Source organism: Natator depressus, chromosome 4, assembly GCF_965152275.1.
Source record: "Natator depressus isolate rNatDep1 chromosome 4, rNatDep2.hap1, whole genome shotgun sequence".
Taxonomy (NCBI): Eukaryota; Metazoa; Chordata; order Testudines; family Cheloniidae; genus Natator; species Natator depressus.
In genome coordinates this window covers 62,689,272-62,709,830 of record NC_134237.1, presented here as the reverse complement: position 1 = coordinate 62,709,830, position 20,559 = coordinate 62,689,272, and the positions used below count along the sequence as shown (strand labels likewise).

At 42.3% G+C, this 20,559-nt stretch overlaps 1 protein-coding gene across 1 annotated transcript in view; it reads right to left on the bottom strand.

Moving 5' to 3' along the window:
• Positions 1–5,205: 5,205 nt before the first annotated feature.
• Positions 5,206–20,559, bottom strand: part of TMEM144 (transmembrane protein 144) — a 28,285-nt gene continuing 12,931 nt past the window's right edge. The window contains 4 exon segments of the mRNA XM_074950052.1: positions 5,206–7,324; positions 9,313–9,366; positions 17,361–17,458; positions 19,709–19,828. Of these exon segments, the coding sequence (XP_074806153.1) occupies positions 7,241–7,324; positions 9,313–9,366; positions 17,361–17,458; positions 19,709–19,828 (356 nt within the window). The 3' untranslated portion in view covers positions 5,206–7,240.

Below are 20,559 nucleotides of genomic sequence, written 5' to 3'. Positions count from 1 at the left end.
AAAGATTAAGGCAAAATCATCCCTCCCATGAAGAAAAAATAATTTGTGGGAGGAAAAAATGTGACAAGTTGACAGTGGGTTGTAGTTTCCTAAGCACACCAGGCAGATGGGAAGGGCGTTCCTGACCTGCAGAAGCAGTGGGGGCACAGCCCTCTAGATGCATGAAGTGACATGCCATGGTTTTCAGAATTTCCCTGCAAATCTGAGTTTAGTCCACCATGGGTCCCTCCTATACTGGCAGCACAGCTCACCTAATTTTTTTAAAATGAAATGTTTTCTCTGCAAAACGCATTGTCCTTTTCAAATGTCTCACTTTGGGCTGGGACCCCATGGTGACAGAGTAAGAAAAAGTTTAGCATGACAGTTAGTTAGCACTGCAAGAAGAACTATGAACTGGAGTAATTCTGTAGGCTTGCTAGGGAATGTTGCTATATATTGAAGTGCAGCTGGACACTGACTCCATTCACTCTGACCTTGCAGAATGCCAACCATGCACTATGTCACAGTTCAAGGCTACCTGTGTTTTTGAGCCCTCTTCCACTCTCATTAAATACACCCTCTCAGGAGTCAGGCCTCTTGTCCCCACCTGTCCTGTTTGGAAATATGTAAATCTCCCACTTTCAGACTGTCCTCTACAAACCCTTTATACCAGCTGTGATAGCACAGCAAGGCCAACTGGGTTCCATGACAGCAAGCTTCCCTTTAGAAACTGTGACCAGCAGGTGAATAGTCACTCAAAATAGTCTTTTCAAAACCAAGTGTAGCTTAACCTCAACAGTAGGATCAAAGTGTAGCAAGGGACTATTTTAACATAAGTTTCCACGCATATCTATCTTACCTAAAACTTAGGTAGGGTCTAGCTTCTTCCAGGCACCCCCACATCTGGGGACTTTGTTTCCTACCTGAAGTACAAGCTCCAGGGTCCCCTGCTAAGCAGTCTATCTCCACGGAGTCAGAGGTAAACTTTAAAGTGAGTAATGCCTGCATTGCCCCATTCACCAATACTTAAAGGGACAATCTGAAGCTATTGTCTCCTTTCCTGAAGATGCATAAGTAACTTCTACTGGAATTAACCCCAGTAGTCATATAGCAAACAAAGGTGTATGTATAATATTCATTTGCAGGTGTTTCCCATGTCCTTCACGCATTGTTCATGCAGGAGCCCATAGGAACTTTATGAGGAAGAAGGGGGACAGTTGCCATATTTTCTCCAATGGTAAAATAGGTTGAAGGAGAAGAAGGAACGCTTTCCATGCTAGACCATGAGGTGGAGGAGCTATGGAAGAGTGTTACTTACCCAAGCCAGGGAAAGGAGTGAGAATTGCATTCATCCCAGTTTCCCTTTACTTTAATCTCTGGTTGTGCCTATTCTTCATCCAGTTTTATGGGGACTGAAGTGGAATTCCTGCTTTTCTTCCCCCCTCTACACACACTGCATAAGGGAAGAGGTTATGTGGCCCCAAATCAGTGCCTATTGTTTCAGTGTTTACTATGTTCAGCTAGATGAAGCAATAGTGAATTCCACGATTGGGTTGAGCTGCAATTAAAGTGGAAGGTGGTATAACTCCTTCCTAAAACAAAAAACCCCTGAGCTTTATCACTTGACAATGATACTATGAAAACAGACCCATGTATAATATCCACATAACACATCAAATGAAAAATCACTTTGCTAGACAACGCTGACCATGTAATGTCTACGGTATCCCTCTCTTTTTACAGGCTACAGCATGAGTGTCTGTAATTCACTGAAGGAGTGCAATTCTGGCCCTCGTGAAATCAATGGGAGTTTTGCCATTAACTTCAGTGGAGCCAAGATTTCATCCAAAGTCCTGGTTAAATATAAGACAAAGTAGTTTGCCATTTTGAAGTCAGAATGTTGTGTGTATATAGCCTTTTTAGAGTTTTTCTGTGTATTTACAGATTACCTATTTAAAATAGAGATCTCATTTGTAAATTAACAGGGTACAAAATGTCTGTCAAGCATGGCTTTTGGTAAGATTTTACTCACTTGGAATGGAACTTTAGATACTTAGCTTGATTTTAATTTGAAGATGGACATGAACACTTCATTGCTAGCTGGTTAGATTTTTTGACAAAGACAATTCAGCCATTCTTGCAATGTGATATTTTAGTTTAGTTAGTGATCCTGTCTGTTAAAATTCTGTCAAAACTGCTTCACTTTTCTCAAATTCAACTTGACTGAAATGTTGTCGTCTCTCCAAAAGCCATGCAGTGATGCGGGTCGATCGCAGAGCTGGGAGCCTGGATGTCTGCACTCTACTCCTCTATACACTTGCGTAGCACTTTACAAACATAATTTAGGTAAAAAGTCTGTAAAATAGAAATGTATTTACTGAGGGGGAGATGGAGGCCCAGCAAGGTTAGAAGGTTATTAATTAAATCACAGGTAGCTATACACAATATACGACTGCTTATTTATATGATCAGAGCCTTAGTAATAGACTGGGACCCCATTATGCCTGACACTGTACAAACACAGAACAAAGACGGTATGTGCACTCCAAATAATAATTTTACAAAGGTGGTAGTACACAGTATGCTTTCATTAAATGAACTGTTTTTACACTAACATTTAGTATAAAACAATACACATTTTGTGAAGAGCATGAAAAACAACTTTGCAGTTTAACATAAGTACACTTTTACAGTCAACTGTAACATTTTGATCAGCCACCAAGCATTGTATTAATTTTATTTAAAAGAAAGTGGACTCAGTTTGTCACACAGCAATTGCGTAGTACACCTTCAAACTGAATTGCTTTTGAAAATAATTAAACTTGACATTTGAGTCAATTGATGGTACTCATAATTTCAGTTGACATTTCATTTTTACATCTGTAAAAAGGCTCAAGTCAGACTCTGAATTTTTAATTCTGGATTAACAAGAAAATTGTGAAGGAGATATTAGAAACAGGATTTAAGTGTAAATGTCCCTACTGATGCAAAAAAAATTGCCAGTTTTGCTGATTAGATGGCAGCATCTGTATATTGTTAACTTAAGCCTGGTCTACACTGGAGGGCGGGTGAGCTAAGTCGGTGTAAGTTACGCAACTTCAACTATAAAAATAGCATAGCTGAAGTCAACTTACTTAGAGCTACTTACCTTGGTGTCTTCACTGTGGTAGGTTGACTGCTGATGCTCCCCCCGTCACCTCTCCCTCTGCTTCTTGCTCTGGTGGAGTACTGGAGTCGATGGGAGAGCGCTTGGTGGTCGATTTATCGCATCTTCACTAGATGCGATAAATCGACCCATGCTGGATTGATCGCTCCAAAAGTAAATGTAGACATGCCCCGAGTTTACACTTCCTTTTATAACCTACAGAACTGCTCGAATAGTCAAAACACAGAAGGGTCTAGAACCATATCCAGATAATATAGGGAGAAGCAACAGGCAAGCATAAGAAAATCTACATGGTGCTAAGGATAATAGCAAAGATGGTAGTCCCCCACTTACATGGTTAACACTTTTTGTTTTTTACAAATGTATATATGCCATTAATTTTAAACTTCATGTACTTCTAAGGATTGCCACACCAAGACTAATATGGACAGAAGCAGAGAAATAAAGTTGAATATAGTCTGCAAGATAGTGATAGGTGAACCCAAATTGATAGACAAAGAAATTTTTGAAAATAGCTGCAGTGATATATTCCCTCCTTTTTCCCTCACCCCACAAAAAACCCCCAGCATTATTTCTTTGTGGTCCTATTCTTTTATATTATAATATCAAGTATACATATAATGTAGGACAGCAAGCAAGTCATTTAAATATATTTAAGGCAAGATCTTCACCTCTTCGGATTGCTCTGAATAATAAAACAAACTGAATCGTAGGGTTGTAGTTTTAAAAAAAAGAAAAAGTAACTTAATCCAATAGCTTCACTCTTTGTGTAAATCATTTGTCAGGGCTGGCATACAGTAATGGGAAATGGGCATGACAAATAGCATAACCACTGGACACCTCCAATTTGCTTTAAATGCACTAATTTGTAAATGTAGCAGACTGACTGGAATTTGAAATAAAGCAGGTAAACACAGGCCAGGTCAGTACAAGGCTCTTCATGTCTTGCCAATCTCCGTCAACCATGCCCTACAGGTTTATTAGTTTAGAGATTAGTTTAGTCTCCATTGCCATTCAGACCTTGGGCTCTCTGCTGAGACTCATGATTGACCGCTTACTAGGAATCAGACTGAAAAACCTCCAACTAACTTCACATAGGCTACTGAGGGGCACTTGCACGGTAAAGAGCTGGGGTCACTACTAATCCGTCAGATTAGAACTGTTACCTAGAAGTGGTGGTAATGCGATAAACAGCCTCTCTCTGAACCATCCAGTCTGAAAATCAAAACTCTGTAATGCGGTTCTCTTCTTTCATTATAATCATTTCAGAAAAATATCACCCAGGTCTTGGGTGTGGTATGGAGGGCAACCCCTACTCTCCAGATACTGGCACTATGGGGTGTGCACAGAGATTTGACTCTGTGCTGCCCCTCCCTCCACAGTTGCTGGCCAAACGTGAGGAGTGAAGTGAGCTGCATGCTTAAGGGTTGTACTTACTTACTTTCCTTCCCTATGGAGCAAGAGGGGAGTAGGGGAAAAATTGTGACAGAGTCACAATTCATTCCTGGGGCTGCCCAGTCATTCACTGCCTCTTATGCAAGGTCCAGGATGAACCTAAAGGATCAAGAAGGTCTTTATTCTTGCTTGTCTGCCTGGTTCAGAAAGCAAGATACAGCTGGAGATTGTGGTGAGCAGAGGCAACTCAGTGTCAGAGAGCTGAATGTTCTGTAAATTCTATTTTTGGGGAAACATAACTCTACATCAATGGCTTCTAAGATTAATAAGAACAGTATGTCTCTGTCCTGGTTATTAGTTTTTAATATCTATTGTTTCAAACGCCAGCAAGAAATATTGGTCCAGTTCCTCACCTGGCTTAAATCCGTGTACGACGTTGAGATCAATGAAGCTTTGCCGATTTCTACCAGCTGAGGATCTGGCTCATTACTGCTATGAAACAAGCTCTAAATGTAAGAAGTGTTTAGAAATGCTGTGTGTTCCTAGTGATATAACTTGTACATTGTGAGTGAGGCTGGGATTAATAACTGGGCAAGCATAAGGTTAGAGACTGACAGGGGAAGACTGTGCCAGACATTCAATGATTGCCCCCTCATAATCCATTAGGTACCCGCCTCTATATCCACACACACACACACATGTCAGAGTGTATGTCAATTTATTGGGCTCCTACATTAGGTACCTAGAAGTGGCCACGTTTTTTAGACATGCCGAGCACATATATACAGCTCCCCTTGGTTTTCCTGGAAAGTCTCAGCATGTTTGAAAATCTTAGACTATTTATTTAGGTGTGTCTATTTGGATTTTGGTGCCTCACTTCAGGCAAAGTTTTGTGTGTGTGTGAAACTATATGTAGGTGGCTATATGAACAGACAGCAATGCAGCAATAGTGGAGACCCTGCTCAGCAGGTTCTGCCAACAGCGATGAACAGAAAAGCATGAGGCTTTCATATTGACATGTCCTGCATTTCTGTGCCCTTTGAAAACAGACATCATATACTTTAATTTTGTTTAAAATCAGAAGATATGTTCCGTTCATTAAGTAAATTCCGACAGCAGTGTGGCCCAGAAATCTAGGCTTGCACAAATTTTTCACTGGAAAACAAATTCATCCCCAAACAGTTCTTTATTCCTTTTCCATATATATTTTCCACGGGGGAAAATAACCTCCCTATTTTCTGACCAGCAGTAGTCCTAAGTGTCTCAGGAAGCTGCCTGAGGTTAGAACAATATAATTCTACACATCCCTGCCACAGGCCATGGAGAAGATCTCTGCAACATCACTGGTAGGGGGGAGAGAATTGTGGGTGCGATGGAGATACAATCATACGCTTCCACACACTTTGTGATGACTTTTAGCCTTAAACCCCACGTTTGTACAAGCAACACATGCTGCTCTTCCCTAGGGTCTGGATTAGTTGCTGTAGCCCAGCTACAGAGTAGCCTGGCAGGTTGGGGCTGTGGATTTCATCCCTCTGTCCCCGGAAACTTCTGCATGAAGCAAAGCCCTTTCAGGCACCATTTGGTCCTTTCAATTGTTTGGTCACTAGGGGGAGTCTCACTCTGTTTTGAAATTGTATGTGCAAATCGGATCATGATACATCACATGCAATTTGCCCTTCAGCAAAACCTGTTTGACAACATAGAAATGGCCATGAATTTTTAGTATAACCAATTACAAAATGTTACCGTTACAGCCAGCTTTGATATGGAATGTGCTGCATGAAAAAGTCCAACTATTAAGAAAATGCACAATAATTGGTGCCTGTCAATAAACGTTTAACTGTATATGTAATTTGGCAACAAACTTACATTTCTTACACAGAAGGTTCCAGTTCCAGAATAAATGTTATTTGCATAGTTCCTTACAATTCTACTTCAACTGAGTAGATTTTAGAAAATAATTCAAGAATGATGCCCAAGGTACTAATAGTTGCATAATTTAAATGGAACTGTAAACTACTTCTTTGTCAAACAAAACAAGATGATAAACAAAAACTTTTACATTCAAAACTATAAAGTGAATAGCAGATTCAGTTTACCATAAAAAATGTCACTTTAATAGATAACGTCCTAACAATACAAAACAACGCCCCACTCCAACAAACCTTGCTTCAGTGATGCTATGGTTACTTTGTTTACAGGTTGTTTTGCATATCAGCCCTAATACACCAGAACAAACAATATATTAAAACAAGTGTTCTGCCTTGCAAAGAAGTAAAATATTAAGAACCCAGAATTAACATTCCCTTTATCCTCCAACCTGCAAAGGCGAATTAAAACATATCCTGATTCAATGATAACTTATAGACCAATGCACTCTATCACAGAAAATTATAAAAATATTTGAAACCCTTTGAAGGCCAGTTTTTGCTCCTACAATCATCCAGAAAGACAACACTGGCATCTTCCAATATATTAAAAAATATATATTCCACATTATCTTTCACTTGTTTCAGGCCTGAAACAAACTCTGCTGAATTTTCTCAGTTGGCATAAAAAAATCTTGAACGATGAATATTCGCCTGTCTCTTGTTAGCGTTAAGATCTATTAATCAGCTTAGAAAATTTCAGAGATTGCCGTCTTCTTAGAGTGTTTTTATTAAACAGTAGCACCATCTGCTGGTCCAAGCAATCCCTTCAAATTTTAGAAAAAGCTGTGGAGAGTGACCCAGCCAAAATGACGCAAAATGCTATGGAGAGTAACAGGTAGTTTTTCAATCCCTATGTAGTCAAAGAAAGAGAAGAAAAATGTAATATCATCACTTATATATAAAGCAGTGTTTGTTTGTTTTTAGAAAGGGGGGGGGTAAAATGAAGGTGAAGTTGCATTGTTCACAGTAGATTGCATGAATAACTGAGTTTTTTGGAATGACATTTATTAGAAACAAATTTTAAGTGAATACTCATGGAAAGTGAATCCCAAGTTCAGTGCTTACAACAGAAGAGTTACTCTCTTCCAGTCAGGGAACCGAGCATGACTGATGTGTCTATTCAAACCCAGCCAAACATTGCTTAAATAAGGCCTACGAAGGTAATGGGAGTCTTTCCGTTGACTTCAAAGGGAGCTGGCCTCGGTTCATAAAGAATGTTCACAAAGCAGCTCATGGTGAGTAATCTACACAGCCATATATATTTTTATATAGGAATTAGTCACAAAAACTAGTCAGCAAATAACTTTGAATGTGTTTGAGAAATTTCATTCTACTCCAGGGCAATTCTCAAACAGCAAAAGAGGCAAAATTAGTTGAATAGATTCTTACAAATTAACTGGGCAACTTGAGTTCTAATCCTGGTTTGGACACTGACTTGCTGTGTGATGTTGGCTCAGGGAGGTTGGCTGATCCTCACTTTCCTCATATATGTAGCTCAGACAATGATATTTACCAACTTTACTTAAAGTTAAGCATGTGCTTAGGGGTATATACACACGGCAATACGAGGCCTCTGGCATGGTCGTGGCTGGTCCAGGTCAGCTGACTCGGGCTCACAGGGCTCAAAAATTGCAGTGTAGATGTTCGGGCTTGGTCTGGAGCCTGGGCTCTGAAACACTGCAAGGGGGGCGGCTTTCAAAGCCTGGCTGCTCGCACAAGCATGAATGTCTTCACTGCAATTTTTAGCCTCAACACCTGAGCCCTGCGTGCCTGGGTCAACTGATTTTGGGCTGCAGGTTTTTATTTCAGTGTGGGTGTACCTATAAGAACATGCTTAAGTATGTGAGTAGTCCCATTGAAGTCCATGACACTTTCATGTACTTGCATGATCTTAAGTGCCAATACCTTTAAGGATCTGGGTCTCCGGCCCTTTCCCAACAAAAGCGCTTAACTCTCATTGATTTTAATGGGAATTAGGTGCATAATCCCTTATATGGGTCTATGTGCCTAATCCACTAGACAATGTGACTCATGGGACAGTGGCACCACCAGCTCTAGAAGTTTGTTCAAATTTCACGAGGGTGACTTTTAAAGTGAAAATGGCTTTTCAATTTTTTTTCCAAAAATAAAATAAAATAAAAATCAAAGCTCTTCAGTTTTATGTAAATTTCACAAACTACAAGCAAGCAACTGTTCAACTAGGGGGGAAAAAAAAGTATGACAAATATTTCATCCAGCTCTAGTTATAGTGGTAGCATTTAGTAATCTCTCTAAACAGCAGAGACTAATTTTAGCGGTATTCCCATTTTAATCTTTCAAAGTGTAGAACTTTTAAAGTATACAATTTTTAAAATTACAGCAAAGTATATTGTCTACTCATGAGACTTCTAAAATCTTCTTTCAGACATCCAAAAATAGTACTCCATTAACCTAAAACATGTTATAGCTACCTTTGTCCTTGTCAATCGAAAACATGTTTAATATCCAAAAAGTCTTTTGGTTATATTCTTAAATAATCCATTTGTTCTTGGGCTCTTGCCTCCTGATCCTGCAAAAAGTCCCTCATGCTTTCTCACTGCTTTTTATACAGATGTGGAATTCAAGTTTTCATTCTTCTAAAGTGAATGAAAGCTCCCTAAAGTCACATCAAACTTTTTCTTAGAAAAAATACTCAGGCATGACAATGGTCAAAGCTCCATCTTGCATCTGCCCACTTATAACAGGTGCAGAAGAAGACTCACGGAGACAGCACTGTACCATGTATCCTCAAGTCTCAGGTTTCACATGCAATTCTTGAAGTCAGCTACAGGTAAAAAGTTAGGACACCATTGGACTTACCTTTATTTCTTTAAATACCAGGACTCCCCACATAGCCGCTACAAAACCAGGGCCCTAAAGAACAAGGTTAGCTTTGTTAATATATAGCATTTCTTAAAAATGGGCAATTTCCTCAATGCTTAATTCAGACCCTTCCTTCCTGTGTAATGCAACTGTAAATGCTTATGAACAAAACAGAAACGTTGTAAAGATTTCAAAGGAAGGGTCAGTAAATCCTGCAGGAGGAAGAAAAGGGGGAGAAAATCTGAGGAGAGGGCATGATCTGGACCTAAATTAGATTGCAGAGACAGAATCTTGAACCTGCCACTATATTCATTCTTGATATTCTCCAACTAGTAAGTCTCACATCAGATTTTCATCTGCAGTCCAGGTTGGAGGAGGCTACTCAGGCTTCTGCACATGATCTTAGCAGTTACCATGGTTATTCCTAATACTTATTTCATTATTAAAACTAACTAGTTGAACAAAGTTTGCCTTAAACACTTGTCGTGAAAGTGAAAGACTAAAAATACACCCTCTTTTATTTAGCAATAATCTGGATAATCCCCATAGAGTCAGGCCAGATGAACAGGTCATAAAACTACCATTGATCAATGATGTTATACTACAGTTTTCCTAGCTGACAGCAAACTTAGTGATAATGAAGAGCACCTGGAAATACCATTCTTTTCCCAGTGAAAGCTATATTATGACTTCCAATGCCTGAAGGAAAGAATTATTAAATACATACCAGGAAATCGTCATACTATGAACAAAAATATGTCACTTAAAATACAGAGCAACGAATGAGTTCTCATGTTACACTTAACACAGGCAAGGTGAATAAAGTGGGGAAGAGTGTCAATAACAGGTGTGTGACAGTGAGCTGGCTGGAAACCCATGATGCCAACCCCTCTAAAATGGAGTAGAGAGGTTGATTCAAACTAAAAAAAGTGCATTTCATCCAAAGCCAAAAGCATGATTGGCACCACAAGACTACAGTTCCCCTATACAAAAAGAAACATACATTAACAGCATAAGCTCACTTGCTACATCATCTCTTACACTGACACAGAGTACCTGGCAAAGTGGCCCTTTATCTAGTGGAAGATAAAACTTATGCAGCTATAAAAGACTAACTGCTCATATGTACTGTATCATATATTTAAATAAAATAGGCAAAATAGGCCAGCTGCTGCTTATCTAAGACCTGGTCTACACTACGAGTTTAGGTCAAATTTAGCAGTGTTATCTCGATTTAACGCTGCACTCGTCCACACGACGAAGCCCTTTTTTCGACTTAAAGGACTCTTAAAATCGATTTCTGTACTCCTCCCTTCCCCCCCCGACGAGGGGATTAGCACTGAAATTGCCCTTGCCGGGTCGAATTTGGGGTACTGTGGATGCAATTTGACGGTATTGGTCTCCAGGAGCTATCCAAGAGTGCTCAGTTGTGACCGCTCTGGACAGCACTCTCAACTCAGATGCACTGGCCAGGTATACAGGAAAAGGCTCGCAAACTTTTGAATCTCATTTCCTGTTTGACCAGCGTGGCGAGCTCACCTGCACAGGTCACCATGCAGAGCTCATCATCACAGGAGACCATGCAGTCCCAGAATCGCCGAAGAGCTCCAGCATGGACTGAACGGGAGGTACGGGATCTAATCGCTGTATGGGGAGACGAATCCATGCTGACAGAACTCCGTTTGAACAGAGGAAATGCCAAAATATTTGAAAAAATCTCCCAGGGCATGAAGGACAGAGGCCATAACAGGGACCCAAAGCAGTGCCGTGTGAAACTTAAGGAGCTGAGGCAAGCCTACCAGAAAACCAGAGAGGCAAACGGCCGCTCTGGTTCAGAGCCCCAGACATGCCACTTCTATGATGAACTGCATGCCATTCTAGGGGGTGCAGCCACCACTACCCAAACCCTGTGCTTGACTCCATCCAAGGAGTGGGAGGCAACACGGAAGCGGGTTCTGGGGGCAAGGAAGATTATGATGATGAGGAGGTTGTAGATAGCTCACAGCAAGGAAGTGGAGAAACCGGTTTCCCCAACAGCCAGGATCTGTTTATCACCCTGGACCTGGACCCAGTACCCCCTGAACCCACCCAAAGCGGGCTCCCGGACTCTGAAGGCGAAGAAGGGACCTCTGGTGAGTGTACCTTTGTAAATATTATACATGGTTTAAAAGCAAGTGTGTTTAATGATTCATTTGCCCTGGCATTCGCGGCCAGTACAGCTACTGGAAAAGTCTGTTAATGTGTCTGGGGATGGAGCGGAAATCCTCCAGGGACATCTCCATAAAGCTCTCCTGGATGTACTCCCAAAGCCTTTGCAAAAGGTTTCTGGGGAGGGGAGCCCTATTCCGTCCTCCATGGTAGGACACTTTACCACACCAGGCCAGTAGCACGTAGTCGGGAATCACTGCAGAACAAAGCATTGCAGCGTATGGTCCCGGTGTTTGCTGGCATTCAAACAACATCCGTTCTTTATCTCTCTGTGTTACCCTCAGGAGAGTGATATCGTTCATAGTCACCTGGTTGAAATAGGGTGGTTTTAGTAAGTGGACATTCAGAGGTGCCCATTCCTGCTGGGCTGTTTCCCTGTGGCCGAACAGAAATCTTCCCCGCTGTTAGCCATGCGGTGGGGAGAGGGGTGAAGCCATCATCCCAGAGAACTGTGTGTGTGTGTGTGTGTGTGTGTGTGTGTGTGTGTGTGTGTGGAGGAGGAGGAGGTTAGATGGGTTTCTGCTGCACGTGAACCCGGAAACCGCAGCCCCTCCTTTTAAATTGCCAACCCATTTTTAATGGCCAACTCAATGGCTACTTCGTATGGGAAATGAGGGGGCTGCTGTTTGAAACCATTCCCACATGTTATGAAGGTTAAAGAATCCAAAAGACTGTGGCTTACCATGGCTGCCTGCAAGCCGAATTCTGTTGCCCGGCCCTGCATGAGTGATCTCTCACACGAAACTGGCATACCCTCAATAAGAGGCAAAATGCGACCTTGTAATGAAAGCACATGTGCTATGTAATGTTAACAGCAAGATCTACCGTGAAAGAGTGTACCCATTGTTCTATAAAATGTGTCTTTTTAACTACCACTCTCCCTTTTTTTCCTCCACCAGCTGCATGTTTCTCCTTCCCAGAGGCTAGTGAAGATTAGAAGGCAAAAAAAATGCACTCGTGATGAAATGTTCTCTGACCTCATGCTGTCCTCCCACGCTGACAGAGCACAGCAAAATACGTGGAGGCAGACAATCTCAGAGTGCAGGAAAACACAATATGACTGCGAGGAGAGGTGGCGGGCTGAAGATGGGAGGTGGTGTCAGCTTGCTGAAAGAAGGCAGAAGTCAATGCTCAGGCTGCTGGAGGATCAAACTCATATGCCCCAGCGTATGGTTGAGCTGCAGGAAAGGCAGCAGGAGCACAGACTGCCGCTACAGCCCCTGTGTAACCAACCGCCCTCCTCCCCAAATTCCATAGCCTCCTCACCGAGACGCCCAAGAACGCGGTGGGGGGGCCTCCGGCCACCCAGCCACTCCACCCCAGAGGGTTGCCCAAGCAACAGAAGCCTGGCATTCAATAAGTTTTAAAGTGCTGTGTGGCCTTGTCCTTCCCTCCTCCACCACCCCTCCCGGGATACCTTGGCAGTTATCCCCCTATTTGTGTGATGAATAAATAAAGAATGCATGAATGTGAAGCAACAATGACTTTATTGCCTCTGCAAGCGGTGATCGAAGGGGGGAGGGGAGGGTGCTTAGCTTACAGGAAAGTAGAATGAACCCGGGGGGGGGGGGAGGGGCGTTCCATCAAGGAGAAACCAAACAGAACTGTCACACCGTAGCCTAGCCATTCCTGAAACTGCTTTTCAAAGTTTCTCTGATGCGTACCGTGCCCTCCTGTACTCTTCTAACCACCCTGGTGTCTGGCTGCTCGTAATCAGCGGCCAGGTGATTTGCCTCAACCTCCCACTCCTCCATAAACGTCTCCCCCTTACTCTCACAGATATTGTGGAGCGCACAGCAAGCAGTAATAACAATGGGAATATTGGTTTCACTGAGGTCTAACTGAGTCAGTAAACTGCACCAGCGCACTTTTAAATGCCCAAATGCACATTCTACCACCATTCTGCACTTGCTCAGCCTGTAGCTGAACAGCTCCTGACTACTGTCCAGGGTGCCTGTGTACGGCTTCATGAGCCATGGCATTAAGGGGTAGGCTAGGTCCCCAAGGATAACTATAGGCATTTCAACATCCCCAGTGGTTATTTTCTGGTCTCGAAAGTAAGTCCCTTGCTGCAGCTGTTGAAACAGACCAGAGTTCCTGAAGATGCGAGCGATCATCATGTACCTTTCCCGGCCATCTCACATTGATGTTGGTGAAACGTCCCTTGTGATCCACCAGTGCTTGCAGCACCATTGAAAAGTACCCCTTTTGGTTTATGTACTCATTGCCTTGGTGCTCCGGTCCCAAGATAGGGATATGCGTTCCGTCTATGGCCCTACCACAGTTAGGGAATCCCATTGCAGCAAAGCCATCCAGTATGACCTGCATATTTCCCAGAGTCACTACCCTTGATATCAGCAGCTCAGTGATTGTGTTGGCTACTTGCATCACAGCAGCCCCCACAGTAGATTTGCCCACTCCAAATTGATTCCCGACTGACCGGTAGCTGTCTGGCGTTGCAAGGTTCCACAGGGCTATCGCCACTCGCTTGTGAATTGTGAGGGTGCTCTCATCTTGGTATTCTTGCACTTCAGGGCAGGGGAAAGCAAGTCACAAAGTTCCATGAAAATGCCCTTACGCATGCAAAAGTTTCGCAGCCACTGGGAATCGTCCCAGACCTGCAACACTATACGGTCCCACCACTCTGTGCTTGTTTCCCGGGCCCAGAATCGGCGTTCCACGCCATGAACCTGCCCAATTGACACCATGATGTGCACATTGCAGGGGCCCATACTTTGTGAGAAGTCTATGTCCATGTCCTCATCACTCTCGTCACTGCACTGCAGTCGCCTCCTCCTTGCCTGGTTTTGCTTTTCTTGAAGGTTATGGTTCTGCATATCCTGCTTGATAATGTGCGCGGTATTTATAGTGCTCGTAATTGCCATGGTGATCTGAGTGGGCTCCATGTTCCCAGAGCTATGGCATCTGTGCTGAAAAAAGGCACAAAACGATTGTCTGCCGTTGCTCTGACGGAGGGAGGGGCGAGTGACAACATGGCTTACAGGGTTGGCTTACAGGGAATTAAAATCAATAAGGGAGATGGCTTTGCATCAAGGAGAAACAGAATGGCACCCTCAAGGACGGAACTCAAAACCTTGGGTTTAGCAGGCCGTTGATTTCATGGAGGGAGGGAGGAAGGGGGGAGAAAATGAATACAAAACAAATCTGGTGTATTTCTTGTTTTGATCCACTTCATCTATCTTTATACATCTTGCTGGTAGCAGACGGTGTAGTACGACTGCTAGCCATCGTCATCTCCTGGGTGCTTGGCAGAAGACGGTGCAGTATGACTGCTGGCCATCGTCGTCTCCTGGCTGCGCATTAGAAGACGGTGCAGTACGACTGCCGGCAGGACTGAATCGCCATGAGACAAAACTTAGAAGGGAAATGACCTGGCTGAGTCACTCCTATGTTTGCCCAGGCGCCCCTGACCGACCTCACCAAGGTTGGCTAAAAGAGCACCCTGGCGATGATGGCTACCAGTCATACTGCACTGTCTGCTGCCAAAAGGCAATGAGCTGCTGCTGTGTAGCAATGCAGTACCGCGTCTGCCAGCACCCAGGAGACATACGATGATGGTGAGCTGAGCAGGCTCCATGCTTGCTGTGGTATGGCATCTGCATGGGTAACCCAGGAAAAAAGGCGCGAAATGATTGTCTCCCGTTGCTTTCATGGAGGGAGATGGGGGGGGGGGGGGCTGAAGATACGTACCCAGAACCACCTGCAACAACGTTTTTGCTCCATCAGGTTATTGGGATTTCTACCCAAAATTCAAATGGGTGGCGGAGACTGCGGGAATTGTGGGATAGCTACCCACAGTGCAATGCTCCGGAAGTCGACGGTTGCCTCGATACTGTGGACGCACTCCGCCGACTAAATGCACTTAGAGCATTTGTGTGGGGACACACACAATCGACTGTATAAAAACGCTTTCTACAAAACCAACTTCTATAAATTCGACCTAATTTCATAGTGTAGACATAGCCTCAGTCACACAAATAGTGCCATTAATCTTTGTAACAAAGAGCATGTATTAGGTACAGTAACTCCTCACTTAAAGTCGTCCCGGTTAACGTTGTTACGTTGATAAATTAGGGAACATGCTCGTTTCAAGTTGCGCAATGCTCCCTTATAACGTCATCGTTTGGCAGCCACCTGCTTTGTCCACAGCTTGCAGGAAGAGCAGCCCATTGCAGCTAGCTGGTGGTAGCTTGGAACCAGGGCGGACTGGCAGCCCCCCTATCAACTCCCCGCTCCCCTAAGTCCCCTTGGCAGCAGCCACCCAGCAGGCTATCAATTGCCAGGCAGTTCAGCTGTCCCTCCCCCACTGCCATGTACCGCTCCTGCCCTCTGCCTTGGAGCTGCTCCCAGAGCTTGCTGGGGTGGAGAAGAGGGGGGCTAATGTCAAGGTGTCCCCCTCCCCCTAGCTCCTGCATCCCACTTACCCCATCTCCATAGAGCAGGGGGACACACGACAGGGCTCAGGACGGAGGGAGCTTCCTGGCGGCAGCTGTGGTCTCACCTTGCTGATTAACTTAACAAGGCAGTGTACTTAAGAGTGGGTCAGCATACTTAAAGGGAAAATGCGCATCTCTCTCTCTCTCTCTCACATACACACACACACTGTGTGTGTGTATCTGCCATGCTGTCTCCCCTCCCTCCATTCCTGCTGCCTTGAAGAGCGTGAGGCTACATTAACAACGAGTTAACCCCTTGAGGGCTCAGCTGAGTGCTAGTTCATCCTTTAGTAGTAAGGCATTCCCTGGGAAATATCCCACCCTCTGACTTCACCACCTCAACCAAGCTTCACAGTCATCATTGCTGTGTACAGTATTAAATTGTTTACAACTTACACTGTGTATAAGTTTTAAATAATAGTCTTTTGTCTGGCAAAAAAAAAAATTCTCTGGAACCTAACCCCCCCTCTCAGAACCATACAGCTAAGGGTAGCCTAGAATTCCTCCTTATCTGTAAGGGGTTAGGAAGCTCAGATAACCGGGTTAGCACCTGACCAACAGAACCAAAGATACTTTCAAATCTTGGGGTGGGGGGGGAGGTTTTTTTTGTGCTCTTTGTTTTGTGTGGAGGTTCTCTCCTGGGACTGAGAGGGGCCAGACAGAAATCCATCTTCTCCAACCCATCCCAATCCAAGTCTCCAATATTGCAACCAGAATAGGTAAGCCAGGCAAGGTGGATTAGTTTATCTTTTGTTTTTCTTGTGACTTTTCCCTGTGCTAAGAGGGAGGTTTATTCCTGTTTTCTGTAACTTTAAGGTTTTGTCCAGAGGATTCTATTTACATTCATTCTTATGGGAAAATTGGATTCACTTAACATCGCTTCGCTTAAAGTCGCATTTTTTCAGGAATATAACTACAACATTAAGTGAGGAGTTACTGTATTGAAAACACACAAAAGGATTAATATCTGAATTCATAACTTTATGCAAAATAAATATTAAAGACAGAAAATATCACAAATTGTGAGGAATACAGTGAAAAGTGTAACTGGCTGATCAGTGTCTCCTCCCTCCGCCCGCCGTGCCTCATCTACAGAGGATGAGGGTCTTTTACAGAGACTGACTCTCTCACTTAAAATCTACTCATTCTTTTAGATGTGGAGGCCATTAATTCAACCCTTGATGCCACCCTAGATGGTTGTTGTCATAATTATACTTTCCTAAAAGCCAAAGGCAATGGGGGAGACACAGAACTAGAACTACAGACTGGCTGTACAGACTGCACACCTCAAAGTTGAAAATTATCCCCCAAAAGGGAAAAGAAAACCATCATTTTAAATAATAATGACACAATTAACAACTTTTTTAAAAAGGTACTCACAGCAGTGATTATTGGAAAGCTGACCACCGCACTGAGGTAGTGATTAGCTATGAACCAGCAACAATTGGCTATTGCCCAAAGTACACCAGCAACAAACCCTAGAAACAACAAATTCCAATCAGAAAACTATCTACAACAAAATATAGGCCACCTACAGCAGGCAGTGAAAGACATTACAATTTACTACGTGCAAATGTAAACCAGAATCTGAATAGTATGTTGACGATTATTATCTAAATCTAACATTAAGGGTTAAAATCATCCTCTCCAAGAGAAATAGCCATAGAATGGTAACTCCACAGGAAGTATTTCTGGGTGAGCAGTTAGGTGGTGTCAAAATTCAGGAAACTGCATTTGTATTTCCCCTCAGTGGTTCAGCAAGGGCACCCATTGTCAGACTTCCAGTTTCCCAACCATTGTTCTTGAATGGACCTCTGTGTCACTCTCTCTCTTCTTATTGGGGAATTTCCAGGTGGCACAGTTCCCTGCCTACACTCTATTATTCCCAGCACAGACAGGCTGCTCAAGGACACCTGCTTGCTTTCTCTTCAGAGATGGTTAATAGGTGTAATTGTTACAGTAAGCACTTTCTATGCATGCTTACTTTGTTCTTCAGGTAAAAAGCATTACCGAGAAAACATATTAAAAACAATAAAAACCTACACACGTACTAATAAGCTTACCAATGCTAACTGGATCCTGGAGAGAAAGCAGTTCTTCAATCTCCCTCCCAAGGGGATTCCTTGTGTTATAAGTTCAGCTCAGAGCAAATACCCAGTCTTATGAGATCCCAGTGGGCCTAGTACTTCCAAACCTACCCTAAAGATTGGAACTCTCTGTGGACCAGGAGTCCTGTCCATTTGCTTGATCAGAAAGAAGGCCCTGAGTCAGTTTAAAACCAGGCTATCAATCAAAAACCTTTTTCTTGCCTGTTGGTTCCTTCAAAAGGTTGATAATGGAGAAAGTATATTAGCACTCCCCTCCGTCCTAGAGAAGGTACATACAATAACAAATACAGAACTGCATTTTTAATATAACGTACCCCAAAGGTATTAAACCTAATTCAATAAGGTTTAACTTTATTTATTTAAGTTTATCTTAATTCCATAAGGTTTGTTCAGGATATTACACGATATTGTTAGTCTGTCACAGCTAGCCCAGTCCTGGTTGGAGATATGGCTTGATCTCATTGTGCAGATTTTCTAAGATCCACAGTAGGATTTGACTGAAACAGTCAGGACTGATGTAGTTGTATTTACAATTATGTTTCGTAATATAATGTTTGCATTTAAAATTGATCGTGAAATTTGGTATCTTAAACGTTTCTGTTACTCAACATAAAGACAAAATATGAAGTACAATATGTGCCTTAATGTTCCTAGCAAAAGTAAACATTGATAGGATGGGCTGGAAAGAGAAGAACTTCTGCTGAAATCAAAAGAATCATTCTTTCAGACTTTAGACTTTGTCCCAGGCAGATTTAAATTATTATACTTTTGTTCTCTTAACACTTACGGCAAAGAACACTTACAGAAAATGGCAATAACATAGTAAAATAATGCATTATTACCAAAGTGAAAGAGCACATACATGGAGTAATTAATTGCTTTACTATTATACTGCTGTATAGGAAATTGTGGTTTTGCATTCATATGTCAGTCTGGAAAATGTTTAGCCTGGCTTTTTGTTTGTTGGTTTTGCTTTGTTCAATGGGTATTATTCACAGCATTAAATTAGAAAAAAAATCAGTTAATCACTGATCATTTAATAACAGGACAAGAGTTTGAGGTCAAAGTGTCTTTTGGCTTAAGACTATTTAAACTGTATGGGTGTCACAAAAATTCTGCTTAGATACTGAATTCTGGAAAAATACATGGAATCCAAATGCGCTCACCACTACTGAATTTACAGCTATTTCTGTTGATTCAGTTTCTGTTTATTTTTCTTACATTTGCAGTGACACCGCATCACCATCTGGCCTTTAGCAAAGAGGATATATTTTTTTTTCTCCTCACTCCTTCCCCACAGAAGTTCTAAAATTTTCAAAGGTCAGTACAATATGTAGGTCTCAGTTATAATTTTCTGGGCAATGTGTTCTCCGTTCTGGCAAAGTGTCAATTTCAGAACATCTTTAACATGCAACATCACATTTCAAATTGGACCACAATTTTTCACTGTCTCCCAACCTTTTCACATGTGCTCTTTCAAAAGATACCAAAAGTCAAGAGAACGTACTTCCAAAATTAACCATAATCCCAAGAGTATGATTTGGAATCATTATGGTAGTACAGTTGAAATGATTACAGGAAGTAACTTAAATTAATAACTATTTTATTGAATAGTCATACCTGGTATTATGGCTTCAGGGTAAACTTTAGGTTTATTTTTCATGACTGCACAGTAGATCAAAAAATATATGGTACTTGTAAGAAAGATTCCACTAAAGTGTGCAAAGACATAGTCTAAATCTGAAACAGAAATGGCACAGAGGTAAAGATTTAAAATCACAGTTACTGTAAATATTTGTACTTATTCTATGCTGTTTCATACATAGTATGCATAAATACAAAAATGCATAAGACACTAATAATAACAACTTGAAGTTTGGTCATTGTCCATCCATTTAAAAAAAAAACAACCAAAAATAAGAAAAAAGGAAGGGAGCTTGTTGCATTATCCACGTGACTCAAACATGACTGCAAATATTACTATAGATGGAGTTGTTCAATCATGCAGGTTAAATTATATAAGGGACTTTCACTGGGTTGACTATGCCATAAAATCATATAAACATAGGGCTAGAAGGGACCTCAAGAGTATGGATCACAATAGAGCCTAAAAGTGGGATTTGGGTGCCTAAACCTCACACTTAAGCACCAATGTTTTTGTCTCAAGAAGAAAAGGAATCCCCTGTTTTTGTCCTAATGCTGCACTCCTAAGCTTGTTATGTGAGTAGACAGACTCTTTCCTTATTTGTGCTCTCTCTTAGGTCCTCTGCTCTATGTGAATTTGTCGTGTATGAAGACTGCAGGAGCCAAGAAGCTCGTTGTCCACCTGTCTAATTAGAGACTTTGGTTCATTATTACTGCAGCACTGTGAGGAGGACAATTTATGAAGCCTCCACTCCCAAAAGAAATTGCAAGAGAATGACCGTGGTACAATACACTTGCATGAATTGTTGGAAGACAAAGGAGATGCA